A 17,668-nucleotide genomic window follows, 5' to 3' on the forward strand; every position below is an offset into this window, starting at 1 on the left:
AGTTCTTCTCATTAGGTGGCCAAAGTATTGGAGTTTCAGCTTCAACATCAGTCCTTCCAATGAATATTAAGGACTGATTTTCTTAGGATTGATTAGTTTGATCCCTTTTAGTCCAAGGGACTCTCAAGCATCTTCTCCAACACCACAGTTCAAAAGCATAAATTCTTCAGTGCTCAGCTTTCTTGATAATACATGTGTCTAAAACTATTATGTCAACCCATATTGCTTAAAACACAGCTATAATAATATAGAATAATTCCATGTTATACTATATATAATATAATAATAGTAATACTTCACATTCGAATACCAATTTGCAAACCAAACAGTCCTTTACCTTATCTCACTTTATTTCACAGAATATTAAGAGTAGAAAATACTTATTTTCAACGGAAACCCCGTGGAACTGAAATTATTTTTCCTGTTTAGAGACAAAGATACTGCAATTCAAATCTCAAAGTGATGAGAGATAGTCCAGTCCAGCACCACCTCTGCCAATCATGTAGACTTGTGTTTTATACATGCTGAGACTAATAGGTCATCTAAAGGTAACTCAGTCTTTTAAGTATAATTATTTAATGGAATATGAGAGGCCAGTGATAAGGTTCACAAAAAGCAAGGAGCTAGAATAGACGTCTCTCATGAAATTAAGATTGTTGTAGGCCTATAACTTCAACAGAGGTATAGAGTCAACAATAACAGCAGCAACAACAAAATCAAAGTAATTTACTTAGGTTTTGATGAATGGACAAGTTAAAAATATTTTTTACTGAAAATCCAAAAAATAATACATCAATTTTTTTGTCATTTTGGGTTTAGATTTACAGTGTTTTAATGAGCTGTCAAATTCATTTAAAGTGAATTTAAGGTGTTCCTACTTTAAAATAAGCTTTGTGGGACTGGAAAACCATAAATACAGAAATGAACTATCAACCACTCACACATGAAGGAACTTCCATAGATAAAGTCCTTGTTCGTGCAAATTTCCAGAAAAATAGAAAAAAAAAAAAAAAGGAAGGATACTGTTAACTTCAGATATTGAATTTATATTATGCAAATTATACATTTAATATTTGAAAGAAATAAAGGTTAACACTAAAGCCGTGGGACTATAAAGAATAAAGTGGACAACTAGAACTTGTGAAGAAACTTTTCAATTAGGATGGAGTACAAGGAAAACAAGAGCTTCCCTGGTAACTCAGAAGGTAAAGAATCTGCTTATAATGTAGGAGACCCAGGTTCAATCCTTGGGTTGGGAAAATCCCCTGGAGAAAAAATGGCAACCCACTCCAGTATTCTTTCCTGGAGAATTCCATGGACAGAAGAGCCTGGCAAGCTACAGTCCATAGGGTCACAAAGAATCAGACATGACTGAGAGATTAACACTTAACACAAAGAAAATAAAATCCATCAATGAGAACAAACTTGTGACTAAATATACATAAATACAGATCATATGGAACAACAGTATAAATTTGGGTAGTTCAAAAGACAGAACTAACTTACTGAAAAGAAACAAATTATAAAGAGAGAGGAAGAAATGGTAGCTAAAATGGTTTTTATTCTGCATTTTTAAAGCCAAAGAAAAAAACATTGGATGACTTCAGAATTTATTAAGCTTAGTGTGGATGTTAGAATAACAAGTGATACTAGTGAAAGACCAAACATAGAGTATAGTTTGAAAAAACATTAGAAGGCATTATTAATAGACAATCCATGTATAGTGTTGCTTATATGCCAAACAATAATCAGCACATATTTTACAGATCTTTTCCCCCAGATATTTACAGATATTATGTCAGTGGCCATTGAAACAACCGAGACAGGTGATGTTACTGTCTCAGATTTGTACTTGGGAGAACCTGAAACAAAGAACCATTAAACAACTGCCACAGATTACAGGTATTAAGTGACAGAGCTGGAAATATTAATGTGATTTAAGTCTAATTCATTATAGAATGTTAGAATATTACCCAATTAATTCATGGAAATGAATGAAAAAAGAAAAGCAAATCATGAAAATGTTCTCAACAAAGATATATTCAAAAAACTGAGTAATATGTGACATATCTTCAATTTCAATGGAAATTAGAGAAATGAAAATTAGAACTATAAAATATTTGTACCTACACACAAACCTAGCATACAAAAAATTTGATAAACACCTTGTAATATTAATATTGGTGAGACCATGAAACAAAACTACTTAAATAGTGCTAATGGGAATGTAATTAATATAACCAGTTTGTGAAACTATTGCCAGTTTAAGCAGACTATATACCTCATCTGTAAATCAGCAATTCTATCCAAAATTTTATCAAGCAGAAGTGCACGGATATATTCATATAGAGACAGGAGCAAGAATGCATTTTGTAATAGCCACATCAGGAAGCACTCTAGACATTTTTCAAAAATAAGAAGAATACATAAGTTTAGGTACAGTCATGTACCTAAATGGATACTATGCTGTTGCTGTTCAGCCACTCAGTCATGTCTGACTCTTTGTGACCCCCATGGATAGCAGCAGACCAGGCTTCCTTGTCTTTCACTATCTCCTGGAGTTTGCTCAAATTCATGTCTGTTAAGTTGGTGATGAGTTGGTGATGAGTGGCCAGTTGGAGTTTCAGCTTTAGCAACAGTCCTCTCAGTGAATATTCAGGGTTGATTTCCTCTAGGATTGACTGATTTGATCTCATTGCAGTCCAAAAGACTCTCAAGAGTCTTCTCCAGCACCACAATTTGAAAGTATCAGTTCTTGAGTGCTCAGCCTTCTTTACGGTCCAATTCTCACATCCATACATGGCTACTAAAAAAACAAACAAACAACAACAACAGAAAAAAACCACCCTCTGTCAGCCAAGTGATGTCTCTGCTTTTTAATATGCTATCTAGATTTGCCATAACTTTCTTTCCAAGGAGAAAGCCTCTTTTAAGTTCATGGCTTCAGTCACCATCCACAGTGATTTTGGAGCCCAAGAAAATATAATCTGTCACTGCTTCCAATTTTTCCCCTTCTATTGGCCATGAAGTGATAGGACATCCCATGTAGCACTAGTAGTAAAGTACCTGCCTAGAAATGCAGGAGACATAAAGGATACAAAATATTCTGGTTTGATCCCTGGGTAAGGAAGATCTCTTGGAGAAGGGCATGGCAATCTACTCCAGTATTCTTGCCAGGAGAATCCCCATAGACAGAGAAGTCTGGCATGTTACAGTCCATGGGGTCACAAAGCATAGGACATGACTGAAGTAAGTGAACACGCATGAACAATGGGACTGATCTTAGAGTTTTGAATAATGAGTTTCAAGCCAGCTTTTTCAATCTCTTCTTTCACCCTAATCCTCTTTAGTTCCTCTTCACTTTCTGACATTAGAGAGGTATTATCTGCATATCTGAGGTTGTTGATAGTTCTTCTAGCAATCTTGATTCCAGCTTTTTATTCATTCAGCTCAGCATTTTTTATGATGTATTCTGCATATGTTAAATGAACAGGTTGACAACATATAGCCTTGACATACTCCTTTCCCAATTTTGAACCAGTCTGTTATTCCATGTCCAGTTTTAACTGTTGCTTCTTGACCAACATACAAGTTTCTCGGAAGACAGCTAAGGTGGTCTGGTACTCCCATCTCTTTAAGTTTCTCTACAGTTTGTTGTGATCCACACAGTCAAAGGTTTTAGTGTAATCAGTGAAGCAGAAGTAGATTTTTTTTTTTATTTTTTAGAACATTTTTGCTTTCTCTGTGATTCAGTGAATGCTGGCAATTTGATTTCTACACTTAAAGTAATAAAAGAACAATTGCTATTTAGATGTGAGGGCTTTAGGGAAGTGATTAGGTCATGGAGGCTTTGCTTTGCCCTCATGAACTGAATTAGTACCTGCACATGCTTAGTCATGTCTGACTCTGTGACCCCATGGAAATTTATGTTTTGTGCACATTTTGAATGTGTACTATAATGGTTTAAAATATATTAAAAATGATACTCTTCAAAGAAACTAAATTTCCTTTGAATATGAAAGCAGTCTCTTTGTCAACAGAAGGCAGAGCATATTAGTTTGCAAGGGCTGCTATAATTAAGTACCACAGCCTGGGTGGCTTAAACAAAGGAGACTGATTTCTTTCCAGTTTGGAGGATACTAACTCAAGATCAAAGAGTTAGTAGGGTTGGTTTCATGCTGAAACTTCTGTCTGCCTTATAGATGGCCATCACCTCCTGTGTCTGTCACAGTCTTTCCTGTGTGTACTTTTGTGCCCTAATCTCCTTGCTTAAATATGACACCAGTCATCTTGGGTTAGGATGCACTCATCTGAACTCATTACAACTTAATATCCTATTTAAAAACTATATCTACAGATTCAGTCATATTCAGAAGTATTGGGAGTCAAGATTTTGATACATGGATATTAAAAAAACTATTCAACCCATAACCCAAAGTAAGATGGTAATAGGTTGTGGCACAAAGATATGATAACTGTTTGGAAGAAACTGCATTAAATTGGATTAAGCAAATATTACAGGTAACAGAATATGGTATGAGTATCGATGGCAGATATCAATATTATGATGTGGACTTCCCAACCTATGAAGAAAAATATTGACAATGAACCTAAAAAAGAAAATCACTAGAAAAGCAGTTGGGTCCCATGGCAAATTTGCATTGTACCCAGTTGTTATTTATCCAGAGAATTCATTTAGTTCAAAATACTATCTAACAAAGTAGTTACTTAATACTCACCTATATGTGTAATCTCTTAGGGAAATGTATCAATTGACAAATAATATAAATTCTGCCTGCATTATTCAGAAGAGCCATGAAATTGATATTCTTTCCAAAGATGGCTCTTTTTTAATAGATATGTAGACTTCTATATTATACATTTATTTATTTATAACCATAAAAATTCTGCTTTTTTATTTAGACAATCATGTGCATTACCAAAACTAAACTTATGATTCATAAATGACAAGATAGAAAAAGGAAATACCAATGACAAGAAAAGTATGGATATTTACTATTTTAGGTACTGTTACTTATAAAATTCATTAAATCATTTAGGTGGATGATAAGGAAATTGAAATATATTGAATGCCATTGTCTAGGATTCTTTACTTAATGACTAATAGCTAGGATTCTTTACTTAATGACTAATAGCTATGATTACTAAGAACTAGCCAGTCTATGGGTGTACAAAGTGTCAGAAATAACTAAGCATACACACATACAGACAGACATGTATGTAGAACAATATCTTCTGTATTGCATATTTCTACTGTATAATCCTCAAAATAACCCTATCCATATAAGGAATCCATTTTGAGTAGATAAAAAAATCATGAAGCCCAGAAATGTTAAGAAATATTGTCCAGAGTGCTTGGATCAAAATTGCTAAAGCCAGAATGAGAATTCCACAAGCTGACTTCATAGCTCATGTTTTCACAAGTAAATTCTCCTCAGTTCAGTTCAGTCACTCAGTCGTGTGTGATTCTTTGCGATCCCATGGACTGCTGCATGCCAGGCCTCCCTGTCCATCACCAATTCCCAGAGTCCACTCAAACTCATGTCCATTGAGTTGGTGATGCCATCCAATCATCTTATCCTCTTTTGTCCTCTTCTCTTCTCTACTTCAATCTTTCCCAGCTTAAGGGTCTTTTCCAATGAGTTAGTTCTTCTCATCAGGTGGCCTAAGTATTGGAGTTTCAGCTTCAGCATAATTCCTTCCAATAAATATTCAGGACCAATTTCCTTTAGGATGTACTGGTTGGATCTCCTTGCAGTCCAAGGGACTCTCAAGAGTCTTTCCTGACACCACATCCAAAACCATCAGTTCTTCGGTAGTCAGCTTTCCTAATAGTCCAATTCTCAAATCCATACATGACTACTGGAAAAACCATAACCTTGACTAGATGGACCTTTCTCGGCAAAGTAATGTTTGCTTTTTAATATGCTGTCTAGGTTGGTCATAACTTTCCTTCCAAGGAGTAAGTGTCATTTAATTTCGTGGCTGCAATCACCATCTGCAGTGATTTTGGACACCCCCCAAAATAAAGTCAGCCATTGTTTCCCCATCTATTTGCCATGAAGCAATGGGACCAGATACCATGATCTTAGTTTTCTGAACGTTGAGCTTTAAGCCAACTTTTTCACTCTCCTCTTTCACTTTCATCAAGAGGCTCTTTAGTTCTTTTTCACTTTCTGCCATAAGGGTGGTGTCTACTGCATATCTGAAGTTATTGATATTTCTCCAAACAAACTTGATTCCAGCTTGTGCTTCATCCAGCCCAGCATTTCTCATGATGTACTCTGCATAGAAGTTAAATAAGCAGGGTGACAATATACAGCCTTGATGTACTTCTTTTCCTATTTGGAACCAGTCTGTTGTTCCATGTCCAGTTCTAACTATTTCTTTCTGATCTGCATACAGATTTCTCAAGAGGCAGGTCAGGTGGTCTGGTATTCCCATCTCTTTCAGAATTGTCCACAATTTATTGTCATCCACACAGTCAAAGACATTGCTGTAGTCAAGAAAGCAGAAGTAGATGTTTTTTGTTTTTTTTTTTTTCTGGAACTCTCTTGCTTTTTTAATGATCCAGTGGATGTCAGCAATTTGATCTCCTAATCCTCTGCCTTTTCTAAATCCAGGTTGAACATATGGAAGTACAAGATTCACATACTGTTGAATCCTGGCTTGGAGGATTTTGAGCATTACTTTGCTAGTGTGTGAGAGGAGTGCAATTGTGTGGTAGTTTGAACATTCTTTGACATTGCCTTTCTTTGGGATTGGAATGAAACTGACTTCCAGCCCTGTGGCCACTGCTGAGTTTTCCAAATTTGCTGGTATATTGAGTGCAGCACTTTCACAGCATTATCTTTGAGGATTTGAAGTAGCTCAACCAGAATTCCATTGCCTCCACTAGCTTTGTTCATAGTGATGCTTCCTAAGGCCCACTTGACTTCACATTCCAGAAAGTCTGGCTCTAGGTGAGCGATCACTCCATCATGATTATCTGGGTCATGAAAATCTTTTAAGTATAGTTCTTCTCTGTATTCTTGCCATGTCTTCTTAATATCTTCTGCTTCTGTCAGGTTGATATAATTTCTGTCCTTTATTGAGCCCATCTTTTCATGAAATGTTCCCTTGGTATCTCTAATTTTCTTGAAGAGACCTCTAATCTTTCCCATTCTATTGTTTTTCTCTATTTCTTTGCAGTGATCACTGAGTAAACCTTTCTTATCTCTCCTTGCTATTTTCTCTGAAACTCTGCATCAAATGGGCATATCTTTCCTTTTCTCCTTTGCCTTTTTGTTTCTCTTCTTTTCTCAGCTCTTTGTAAGGCCTTGTCAGACAACCATTTTGCCTTTTTGCACTTCTTTTTCTTGGGTATCTTCTTGATCCCTGTCTCCTGTACTGTGTCATGAACCTCTGTCCATAGTTCTTCAGGCACTGTGTCTATCATATCTAGTCCTTGACTCTATTTGTCACTTCCCCTGTGTGATTGTAAGGGATTTGACTTAGGTCATACCTAAATAGTCTAGTGATTTTCACTACTTCAATTTAAGTCTGAATTTAGCAAGTGAATTTGGCAAATGGATTTGGGTAATCTATGTTACCTCTTTTTTTTTTTTTCCAAAAGTGAACCACTTTCTATACTCTTTTCAGAGTTGTTTCAGTGTTGCATGAAGAATGATAATGTCAAGGTCATTGGTTATGTCATGTTCCTGGTTTTAGCTTCCAATATTCAAACTAATTTGTGTGTACCTTGAACCACTCATTTTGTGTCATTCATCTAGTTAATTTTTAGGATGTAGTATCTGATCTCCAAGATCACTACTGGTTCATAATTTCCCCAAATCTGGATTCTTTCTGTGAATTTCAAGCAATTTTGCCATTTACAGGAAATTCAGGATGGTTTTGTAACATACTTTTAAAAAATGGATCTCATTCATACATTTATTTATATATCTATTAACTTTGTTATAGTTAAGCATCTGTAGTATAAAATGTATTTAACCTTTACTCTCTTCCTTGCTCTCTCCTGCTTTAACACACACCATATACACTCACACACACAATGCTTTCTTGTTTTAAATTTCATTTTTCTCTAGGGAGTGCAGGTTAAGTTATAATAATGTGGGGCAATGAGTTTGCCTGATGCTATTTCTTCATAAAAGGTGAGAAGGAACTAAGGAGTCTGGGGTCCTTGGGCACTGAAGAATACAGAGGAAAGCTTTGCCTGAGTATTATTCTGTCCATGATTTTCCAGCAAAGTTGAGGTAGTACAAATCAGAGTTTATGAGCAATTTTGTTTTCCATTCAGAGTTTTTAATCTGCTAGCTATCTTTAATGTCTGAGCCACTAGGGGAGCACCAACAATACTGGAGTGGATAGCCATTCCTTTCTCCAGAGGGTCTTCAGGACCCAGGGATCAAACATGAGTCTCCTGCATTGTAGGCAGACTCTTTTCCATCTGAGCCACAAGGGAAGCCCCTACTATCTATACTTTGTGGAAAAATTGAACCTCAGAATTATTTTACATATGCTTTTTTTTACTCTTCAACACAGAGATAATACTGATCACAATCACAAATAGGTGGTGAGACTGTACTTGTGAACTGTTAATAGGTGAAACTACACAGGTCATTTAAATTTTTTGATGGCTTCATCAGAGACAGGCATTGTACTAAGAATTTCCCAATGTTATCTGTGATCCCCACACCTCACTGTGAGACAGCAGTTTCCTTTTTCTACACATAAGCTTTGGAACTGAGAATCCTTACTTTTCCAAAGACAGGTAGTTGACTATGGTGCAGACTTACGATGTTATTTCTGATCTGACTGACATTGAAGTTGATGCTCTACTGACTCCCAAAAGAGCCTCAGTGCACTGATAAATTGTTCTACTACAATCAACTTCTCCACCAATGACCTCTACTTGTACTCATTCTCCCTAGATGTTTCCATGTGATCTGTACTTTTGAGGCACCCGGGATCTCTTCCACAGCCATGAGATGCATAAAATGTGCATTGCTGTGTTTGGCCTGAAAGATAATGATTACTAGAACTAAAGCACAATAGAAAAGAAAGTTACTGAGGAACATTTTATAATGCAAACCAAGAATGCTTTCCTGAGGTGCAAGGTGTTTTCCTGAGGCAGATATTATACCATGTGAAGATGGGAGAGATTATATCATGATATTAAGGATATTGGTCACTAATGTTATCAGAAGACATTCTTCTGATTAATCCTCCTTAACTTCCCTTACTCCTGAGACGTTTCTATAATTTTAATTATAATTTGTTTCATCATTATCTGGATAGTTCCTTGGGGAAATGCTCTCAATGTGTGCAGTGTTCAAGACTCTATTATAAATAGTGAGGAATTATCATTGTTTTTTTGTTGCTGCCGAAAGTAGGTCTGCAAATTTTATACTCTGCAATACAGATTAATGCAGTCACATTTTTAATTTTTATCCTCTTTTTGAAGAGGAGACTAAGACCTTACTTGTGGACCTATTTGTTATCACAGTGTTTGATTGTCTGGAATTATATACTTGGGGAATATTAATATTTATATTAATAGTTGATATAAAAATTCATAAGAATATCTTGCTACCATAGGGACTGACAAGAATTTTTGCTCTTCAGGTTTTGACTTTTATGTCTTCTCTACAAAAACCAGTGATTTTCACATTGTGTTTTAAAATGTATCTGAGTGGAATTGAAGGTATTGCGTCATTGGGAATTATTGTTATTGTTCAGTCACTAAGTTGTGTCCTACTGTTTGCCATCCCATGGACTGTAGCATGCCACACATCCCTGTCTTTCACTATATTGGACAAAAATTATACTTTTGCTGTATTGTGTGTTTGTATAAAATTCCTAAAAAGTTAATGAAAGTGATTTTTTTAATTTGTAAATTATATGTTCTATAGGCTTAATTGCTTTAAAAGATGATGCACAGTTATTTAACAAAGTGGCTCTCTATAAGAAATTACTTCAGTCATCTGGCCCTAGGACTATAGGATCACCAAACCTTGAGAGGCTTAGATAATGGTGGTCCAAGAACTCTGGTTTTAGGGCTCTAGGGCATTGCCAAGCTCTTCTGGTTCATCAAGCATGAATTATCAAAAGGATAAAATTTCCCCTTTTTTGGAGGATAATCAAACTAAATTTTAAATGTAGGGAAATAGAATATTAGAAAAAGTTATCAAAGAGGCAGCAGTGATATAAAGTTATTAAGAGTGTACCCTTAGAGTCCAATTAATTGGCTTGCATTTCCATCTGGCCAATTTGCACATGTCTGATCCAAGGAAAGCCTCTTAGTCTGTCAGTGCTTCAGTTTTCTCATTGTTTAGAAAGATACACTAATTTGAACCTCTCTCATGAGACCTTTGCTTACAAAAGATTTTGTAAGGATTCAACAAAAGTTAGCTATTATCTTACCTTAAAGCTGAGACTATTGCCACTAGAACAATTTTTTAATAGAAATTTTATTAGTTATGAACACAGTAATACATTCTATGAAGCTGATCTGGAGATCAGGATGCTTAAAAATCATGTGTGACTATCCATGAATGTCTACAATATATAACAACTAATGTAGTCAGTTTGAAGTGTTCTAAAATGAATGAGACAAACTCTACTATTACAGAGCTAGTGATTATGACAAGTGGAAGAAAACCCACATATCACACAGGAAGGGAAATTGGAGAAGTAGTATTATTACTTTATGTTTCTTAGGTGCCTTGATGATTTTTTATATTTTCTATATTTAGTTGCTGTTGTTGTTCAGTCACTAAGTTGTATTCAGCTATTTGAGACTCCATGCACTGCAGCATGCCAGGCTCCTCTGTCCTTCACTATGTCCCAGAGTTTGCTAAGGCTCATGTCCATTGTGTTGGTGATGCTATCTAACCATCTCATCCTCTTGTAATTAGTAGTACCAATAATCCAAATCGAACTCTGTTAATTAGTTAATTGTGGCTTCACCAAGAAAAGTCAAGAGTTTTTATATATGAAAATTCTTGGTCTTAGCTCTATCTCCCAGTCAAAATCATCAACTCATATCTGGCTTAGTATATCCACACTTAGCAGCCAGAAGACCTACAATCATGAAAATATAGGGTACAGGTGAATCCAGACCAGAACTGAAATATGAGTGCCTATGTTATGTGCCCAAATCATTTTCTCTGTGGTGCATTTAATACCCATATGAATGATTTCAGAGGTAGGAAAATAGTTCACAGATATTAATCAAATTACAAATTGTGAGTTGCTACCCTTTTCCAACAACACAAGAGAAGACTCTACACTTGGACATCACCAGACGGTCAACACTGAAATCAGATTGATTATATTCTTTGCAGGCAAGGATGGAGAAGCTCTATACAGTCAGCAAAAACAAGACCAGGAGCTGACTGTGGCTCAGAACATGAACTCCTTATTGCCAAGTTCAGACTTAAATTGAAGAAAGTGGGGAAAACCACTACACCATTCAGGTATGGCCTAAATCAAATTCCTTATTATACAGTGGAAATGAGAAATAGATTTAAAGGACTAGATCTAATAGACAGAGTGTCTGATGAACTATGGATGGAGGTTTGTGACATTGCAAAGGAGACAGGGATCAAGACCATCCACAAGAAAAGAAATGCAAAAAAGCAAAATGGCTGTCTGAGGAGGCCTTACAAATATCTGTGAAAAGAAGAGAAGCGAAAAGCAAAGGAGAAAATGAAAGATATACCCATTTGAATGCAGAGTTCCAAAGAAGAGCAAGGAAAGATAAGAAAGCCTTCCTCAGTGATCAATGCAAAGAAATAGAGGAAAACAATAGAATAGGAAAGACTAGAGATCTCTTCAAGAAAATTAGAGATACCAAGGAATATTTCATGCAAAGATGGGCTCAATAAAGGACAGAAATGGTATGGACCTAACAGAAGCAGAAGATATTAAGAAGAGGTGGCAAGAATACAGAGAAAAACTATGCAAAAAAGATCTTCATGACCCAGATAATCACGATGGTGTGATCACACACCTAGAGCCAGACATCCTGGAATATGAAGTCAAGTGGGCCTTAGGAAGTATCACTATGAACAAAGTGGAAGTGATGGAATTCCAGTTGAGCTATTTCAAATCCTGAAAGATGATGCTGTGAAAGTATTGCATTAAATATGCCAGCAAATTTGGAAAACTCAGCAGTGGCCACAGGACTGGAAACAGTCAGTTTTCATTTCAATGCCAAAGAAAGGCAATGCCAAAGAATGCTCAAACTACCACACAATTGCATTCATTTCACATGCTAGTAAAGTAATGCTCAAAATTCTCCAAGCCAGGCTTTAGCAATATATGAACCGTGAACTTCCAGATGTTCAAACTGGTTTTAGAAAAGGCAGAGGAACCAGAGATCAAATAGCCAACATCCACTGGATTATCAAAAAAGCAAGAGAGTTCCAGAAAAACATCTATTTTTGCTTTATTGACTATACCAGAACTTTTGACTGTGTGGTTCACAATAAACTGTGGACAATTCTGAAAGAAATGGGAATACCAGACCACCTGACCTGCCTCTTGTGAAACCTGTATGCCGTTCAGGAAGCAACAGTTAGAACTGGACATGGAACAACAGACTGGTTCCAAATAGGAAAAGGAGTACAGCAAACCTGTATATTGTCACCCTGCTTATTTAACTTCTATGCAGAGTACATATCATGAGAAACACTGAGCTGGAAGAAGCAGAAGCTGGAATAAAAATTGCCAGGAGAAATATCAATAACCTCAGATATTCAAATGACACCACCCATATGGCAGAAAGTGAAGAAGAACTAAAGAGCCTCTTGATGAAAGTGAAAGAAGAGAGTGAAAACATTGGCTTAAAGCTCAACATTCATAAAACTAAGTTCATGGCATCCGGTCCCATCACTTCATGGAAAATAGATGGAGAAACAGTGGAAACAGTGGCTAAATTTATTTTGGGGGGCTTCAAAATCACTGCAGATGGTGATTGCAGCCAAGAAATTAAAAGATACTTACTCCTCCAAAGGAAGGTCATGACCAACCTAGACAGCATATTAAAAAGCAGAGACATTACTTTGCCAACAAAGGTCTGTCTAGTCAAGGCTATGGTTTTACCAGTGGTCATGTATGGTTGTGAGAGTTGGACTATAAAGAAAGCTGAGCACCAAAGAATTGATGCTTTTGAACTATGTTGTTGGAGAAGACTCTTGAGAGTCCCTTGGACTGCAAGGAGATCCAACCAGTCCATCCTAAAGGAGATTAGTGTGGGTGTTCATTGGAAGGACTGATGTTGAAGCTGAAACTCTGGTATTTTGGCCACCTGATGCAAAGAGCTGATTTATCTGAAAAGACCCTGATGTTAGGAATGATTGAAGTCAGGAGGAGAAGGGGATGACAGAGGATGTGATGGTTGGATGGCGTCACCGACACAATGGACATGAGTTTGGGTAAACTCCAGGATTGGTGATGGACAGGGAGGCTTGGTGCACTGCGGTTCATGGGATCGCAAAGAGTCTGACACTACTGAGTGAACTAAACTGAACTGAACTTATTGGAGGGAGCCATGATACAATCATAGAGTTTATACACTTTTTAAAATAGTTCCTCTTCTAACTTTTTGTATATTTATTTTCCTCAATATTTTTATATAACTGGCTACTTGCCCATAACTGAAAAGTCAATCCTCAAAGAGATCTTTGACTACTCTGTGTGCATCCTGCTTCTGCTTATTTCTCTGTCTATCAGCATGCTCCATTTTTGTCTCACTGTAGTTCCATTCCCTAAATTGTCTCATTTGTATGCTTTTCATTCACTCATTTTCAAAAAGAATCAATAATGATACAAACCAGAATCTCACATAGCTTGTTCAATTTCATATTATAAAACTTAGGCTACTTCTAGATACTTCTAAAATACCTCTTAGATATAATGTAATACATAATAAATATAACATAGCAAATATATTTGGCATAAAATTGGTTTTAATGTCTGTAAATTAATTATTATAAACAATTATAACTACAGCCCATTTTATGTCATAATATTCTCTTCAAGCAATATTATTATGAGGATCTTAAATTCCCAAGATGATGTTAATCCTACAGATGCATCCCTAAGTACTCAGAGCAGTTTACTTCTCAGGAGACTTATCTGGGGAAGTATATTAAACAGAGAAAACATTCCTTGTGGACATTTTCCTTGTAATGGCATTGAATTTGAAAATAAATAATTGGACATATAATGGATTGTTGCTTAAAAGCAGTAGAATCTGAAATAGGACAGTAATTTTAAAAACATGGCACCTGAATTTTATATGTAAATAGAATTTATCAATTGATATAATTTTGATATGGTGATTGAACCACTTGCAGTTTACTTTTCTAAGATAGCTGTTAAATTGATACAGTCTGTGTCATTAAACACCTGTTACCTCATCCTGCAAGGAGCAGTAATCAAGCAAGTGAAATATATAGCTAAATAAAATAAAACATGACTAGGATTTTCATAAGATGAAAGCTTTTTATATCCTATGCTGGCATAGTGTAGAAAGGTATGCCAAGGTATGACTAGATTGTAAGACCAAGATTTAAGACAATCATCCCATAAAATTGTGTAGATAAGAAGATATCTTCTGGACTTCCTTGGTGGCTCAGTGGATAAGAATATGCCTAACAATGTAGGGGACACAAGTTCAATCCCTGGTGGAAGGAAGATTCCACATGCCATGGAGCAACTAAGCCCAAGAGCCACAGCTACTGAGCCTGCACTCTAGAACCTGTGATCCACAGCTATTTAAGCCTGCTCATCTAGAGTCAGTGCTCCACAACAAGAGAAGCCACTGCAGTGAGAAGCCCACACACCCCAACCAAGAGGAGCCCAAGGGCAGCCAAAAATAAATACACAAATACATTTTTAAAAAGGATATCTTTCAAGTCATAGGGAAATTAGTAAGTTAATATTACATGTATTTGTATTAATATTGACAATGAGAGGCAACCATCATACACAAAAATAGTATTCAATGGAATTTCAATGATTCACTCTTATTACTTCCCTATTCAGCACAAAGTGGTTGTCTGACCTTGGTTGAATATTTATGAGTCTCAAGTCTTTTCCTATAAGACAATATGTTGAAATGGATTTGGTCATTCTCTGATGACTCTCGGTCTACCTTTACTTCTATTAACACTCTATGATGTTAACATCATTGTAATAATTTAGCAAAAACAAGTGTCTGATACTAGTAGTACATGAATGTAATTGTTTTAGAGTTAAGAAATTAATAAATATTGCAATAATTACCTATAAGGCCTATTAAAGGAAATATAGTCTTATATTAGACTGTGCAAAGTCTACATTGACTTTTATATTATTTGAACTAGGATACTGATAAACATGACTCAAAATTTTCAAGAATAAAATAAATCTATTTGTTTCTTTTAATTTGTCCATAGGCAATGCAGACTGGGTCTAAATGAAGGCAATGCCAAATTTCACAGATGTGACAGAATTTATTCTTCTGGGGTTGACCAGTCATCAGGAGCTTCAAGTTCTTTTTTTGTGGTGTTTCTAGTAGTTTACATGATCACTCTGATAGGGAACATTGGTATGATTATTTTGATCAGCATCAGCCCCCAGCTTCAGAGCCCCATGTACTTTTTCTTGAGTCATTTGTCTTTTGTCGATGTGTGGTTCTCTTCCAATGTCACTCCAAAGATGCTGGAAAACTTACTATCAGAGACAAAAACCATTTCCTATGTGGGGTGTTTGGTGCAGTGTTACTTCTTCATAGCCCTTGTCCATGTGGAAGTATATATCTTGGCTGTGATGGCCTTTGATCGCTACATGGCCATCTGCAACCCTCTCCCTTATGGCAGTAAAATGTCCAGGACTGTCTGTGCTCGTCTCATCTCTGTGCCATACATCTATGGATTCTCTGTTAGCCTTATCTGCACACTGTGGACATATGGCCTGTACTTCTGTGGAAACTTTAAAATCAACCATTTCTATTGTGCTGACCCTCCTCTTATCAAGATTGCCTGTGGAGGGGTCCACATTAAAGAATACACCATGATTGTTATTGCTGGGATTAATTTCACTTATTCCCTCTCTGTGGTTCTCGTTTCCTATACCCTCATCATAGCAGCTGTGCTGCGCATGCGCTCTGCTGATGGCAGGAGGAAGGCATTCTCCACCTGTGGGTCCCACCTGACAGCTGTTACCATGTTTTATGGGACTCTCATCTTCATGTATCTCAGGAGGCCCACTCAAGAGTCTGTGGAGCAGGGGAAGATGGTAGCTGTATTTTACACCACAGTGATTCCCATGCTGAATCCCATGATCTACAGTTTGAGGAACAAAGATGTGAAAGAGGCGGTTAACAAAGCAATCATCAAGGCAAACTTGAGGCAGTGAACCTGCAGTACATAATTCTGCGTATGCCGCTTCCTGTTATAAATGTCCAGGCATATAAATTCCCTGTTTAAAATAGACTGTATAAGGGCAACAGTTAAATATACTAAGAGGTCCAGTCTAACACAGTGATGGTTTACTCCATGAATGGACTCTCAGGACTAAGCCTCCTTTATCTACATATGCAAACATACTAACCCTGACCTATTACTGTTAGTCCCAGTGTATGCAAAATTGTGCTAAGTGTAGTCATCGGATAACTCATAAATACATTTGGATAAGCACATGTTAATTTGGAGGTATCTTTGTAAGAGTTGAATATGACTTCTTAGGATATTTTGCATATATAATTACTCTTCACTTGTTTTATAAATAATATATAATTTCATGAGAAAAAATTAAGACTTCATCACTTTTCCATGAATATAAAAGTTGGTGGATCCTCATTTACCAAAAGAGCTTTCCATAACATTCATACATACATGGGCTTTGAAAACAAAAATGTATTCACAATCTTAAACTAGTGTCATGAATCAATCATAAGGTTAATTCTCAGTATGTATTGCTCTATAATTAACACTATTTGTGTTTCAAGCAATCTGTTGACTCACCATAATTCTACTCTTTGGTTTGGATTTTGGCTAGTTTTTCTCTTTATTAATTTAAATAGGCGAAAAATTTAGACTAAAGCCTATCATGTCCTTCTCATAGTTTAAAAAGATGAAGCAATATGGATTTTTTTTTCATTTAAAATCTAACTTTTGATCAGAAGAATGTCCTATTAAACATTTGATTGCTATGATGAAGCTATTGTTTGATTCCAAATCCTTGTCACTAACATTACATTCTTAGGTCTGTGTTTAGCTGCTTAAGTCAAGCTTTTAATAACTAGAATGGATCAACCAGATAAGAATCTCTGTAAAACTGAATGCCATTGCACTCAACATGTGTTAAAATGTGATCAGCACAGCTCAGACTGGTATCCATTGGGATCTGATTACAAGTTCACTATTCAACTTATGTTGATTGGTGTCAACTTAATCTACCTTCATTCTTAATATAAGTGGAATAAAATTTTTGTCCTTGTTGACTCTTGCTAATATTACCAGCATAAAAGCAAGTCAGAAGCAGAAGTAATTTCTCATGAATGAGTTTATTCTTGTTTAAGGGCTAATGCAATTAAAAGGGGTGCACAACTGAACATGTGTAGAAAGACTCTGAGAAGTAACATTTACTTGTG

At 36.2% G+C, this 17,668-nt stretch overlaps 1 protein-coding gene across 1 annotated transcript; it reads left to right on the plus strand.

Moving 5' to 3' along the window:
- Positions 1–15,499: 15,499 nt before the first annotated feature.
- On the plus strand, positions 15,500–16,431 carry LOC113905162 (olfactory receptor 5M9-like). Its single transcript, XM_027562140.1, is given in 2 exon segments — positions 15,500–15,566; positions 15,569–16,431. Coding segments are annotated over 2 exon segments (930 nt in total).
- Positions 16,432–17,668: the final 1,237 nt, after the last annotated feature.

The sequence above is a fragment of the Bos indicus x Bos taurus genome, chromosome 15 (genome assembly GCF_003369695.1).
Source record: "Bos indicus x Bos taurus breed Angus x Brahman F1 hybrid chromosome 15, Bos_hybrid_MaternalHap_v2.0, whole genome shotgun sequence".
Lineage (NCBI taxonomy): Eukaryota > Metazoa > Chordata > Mammalia > Artiodactyla > Bovidae > Bos > Bos indicus x Bos taurus.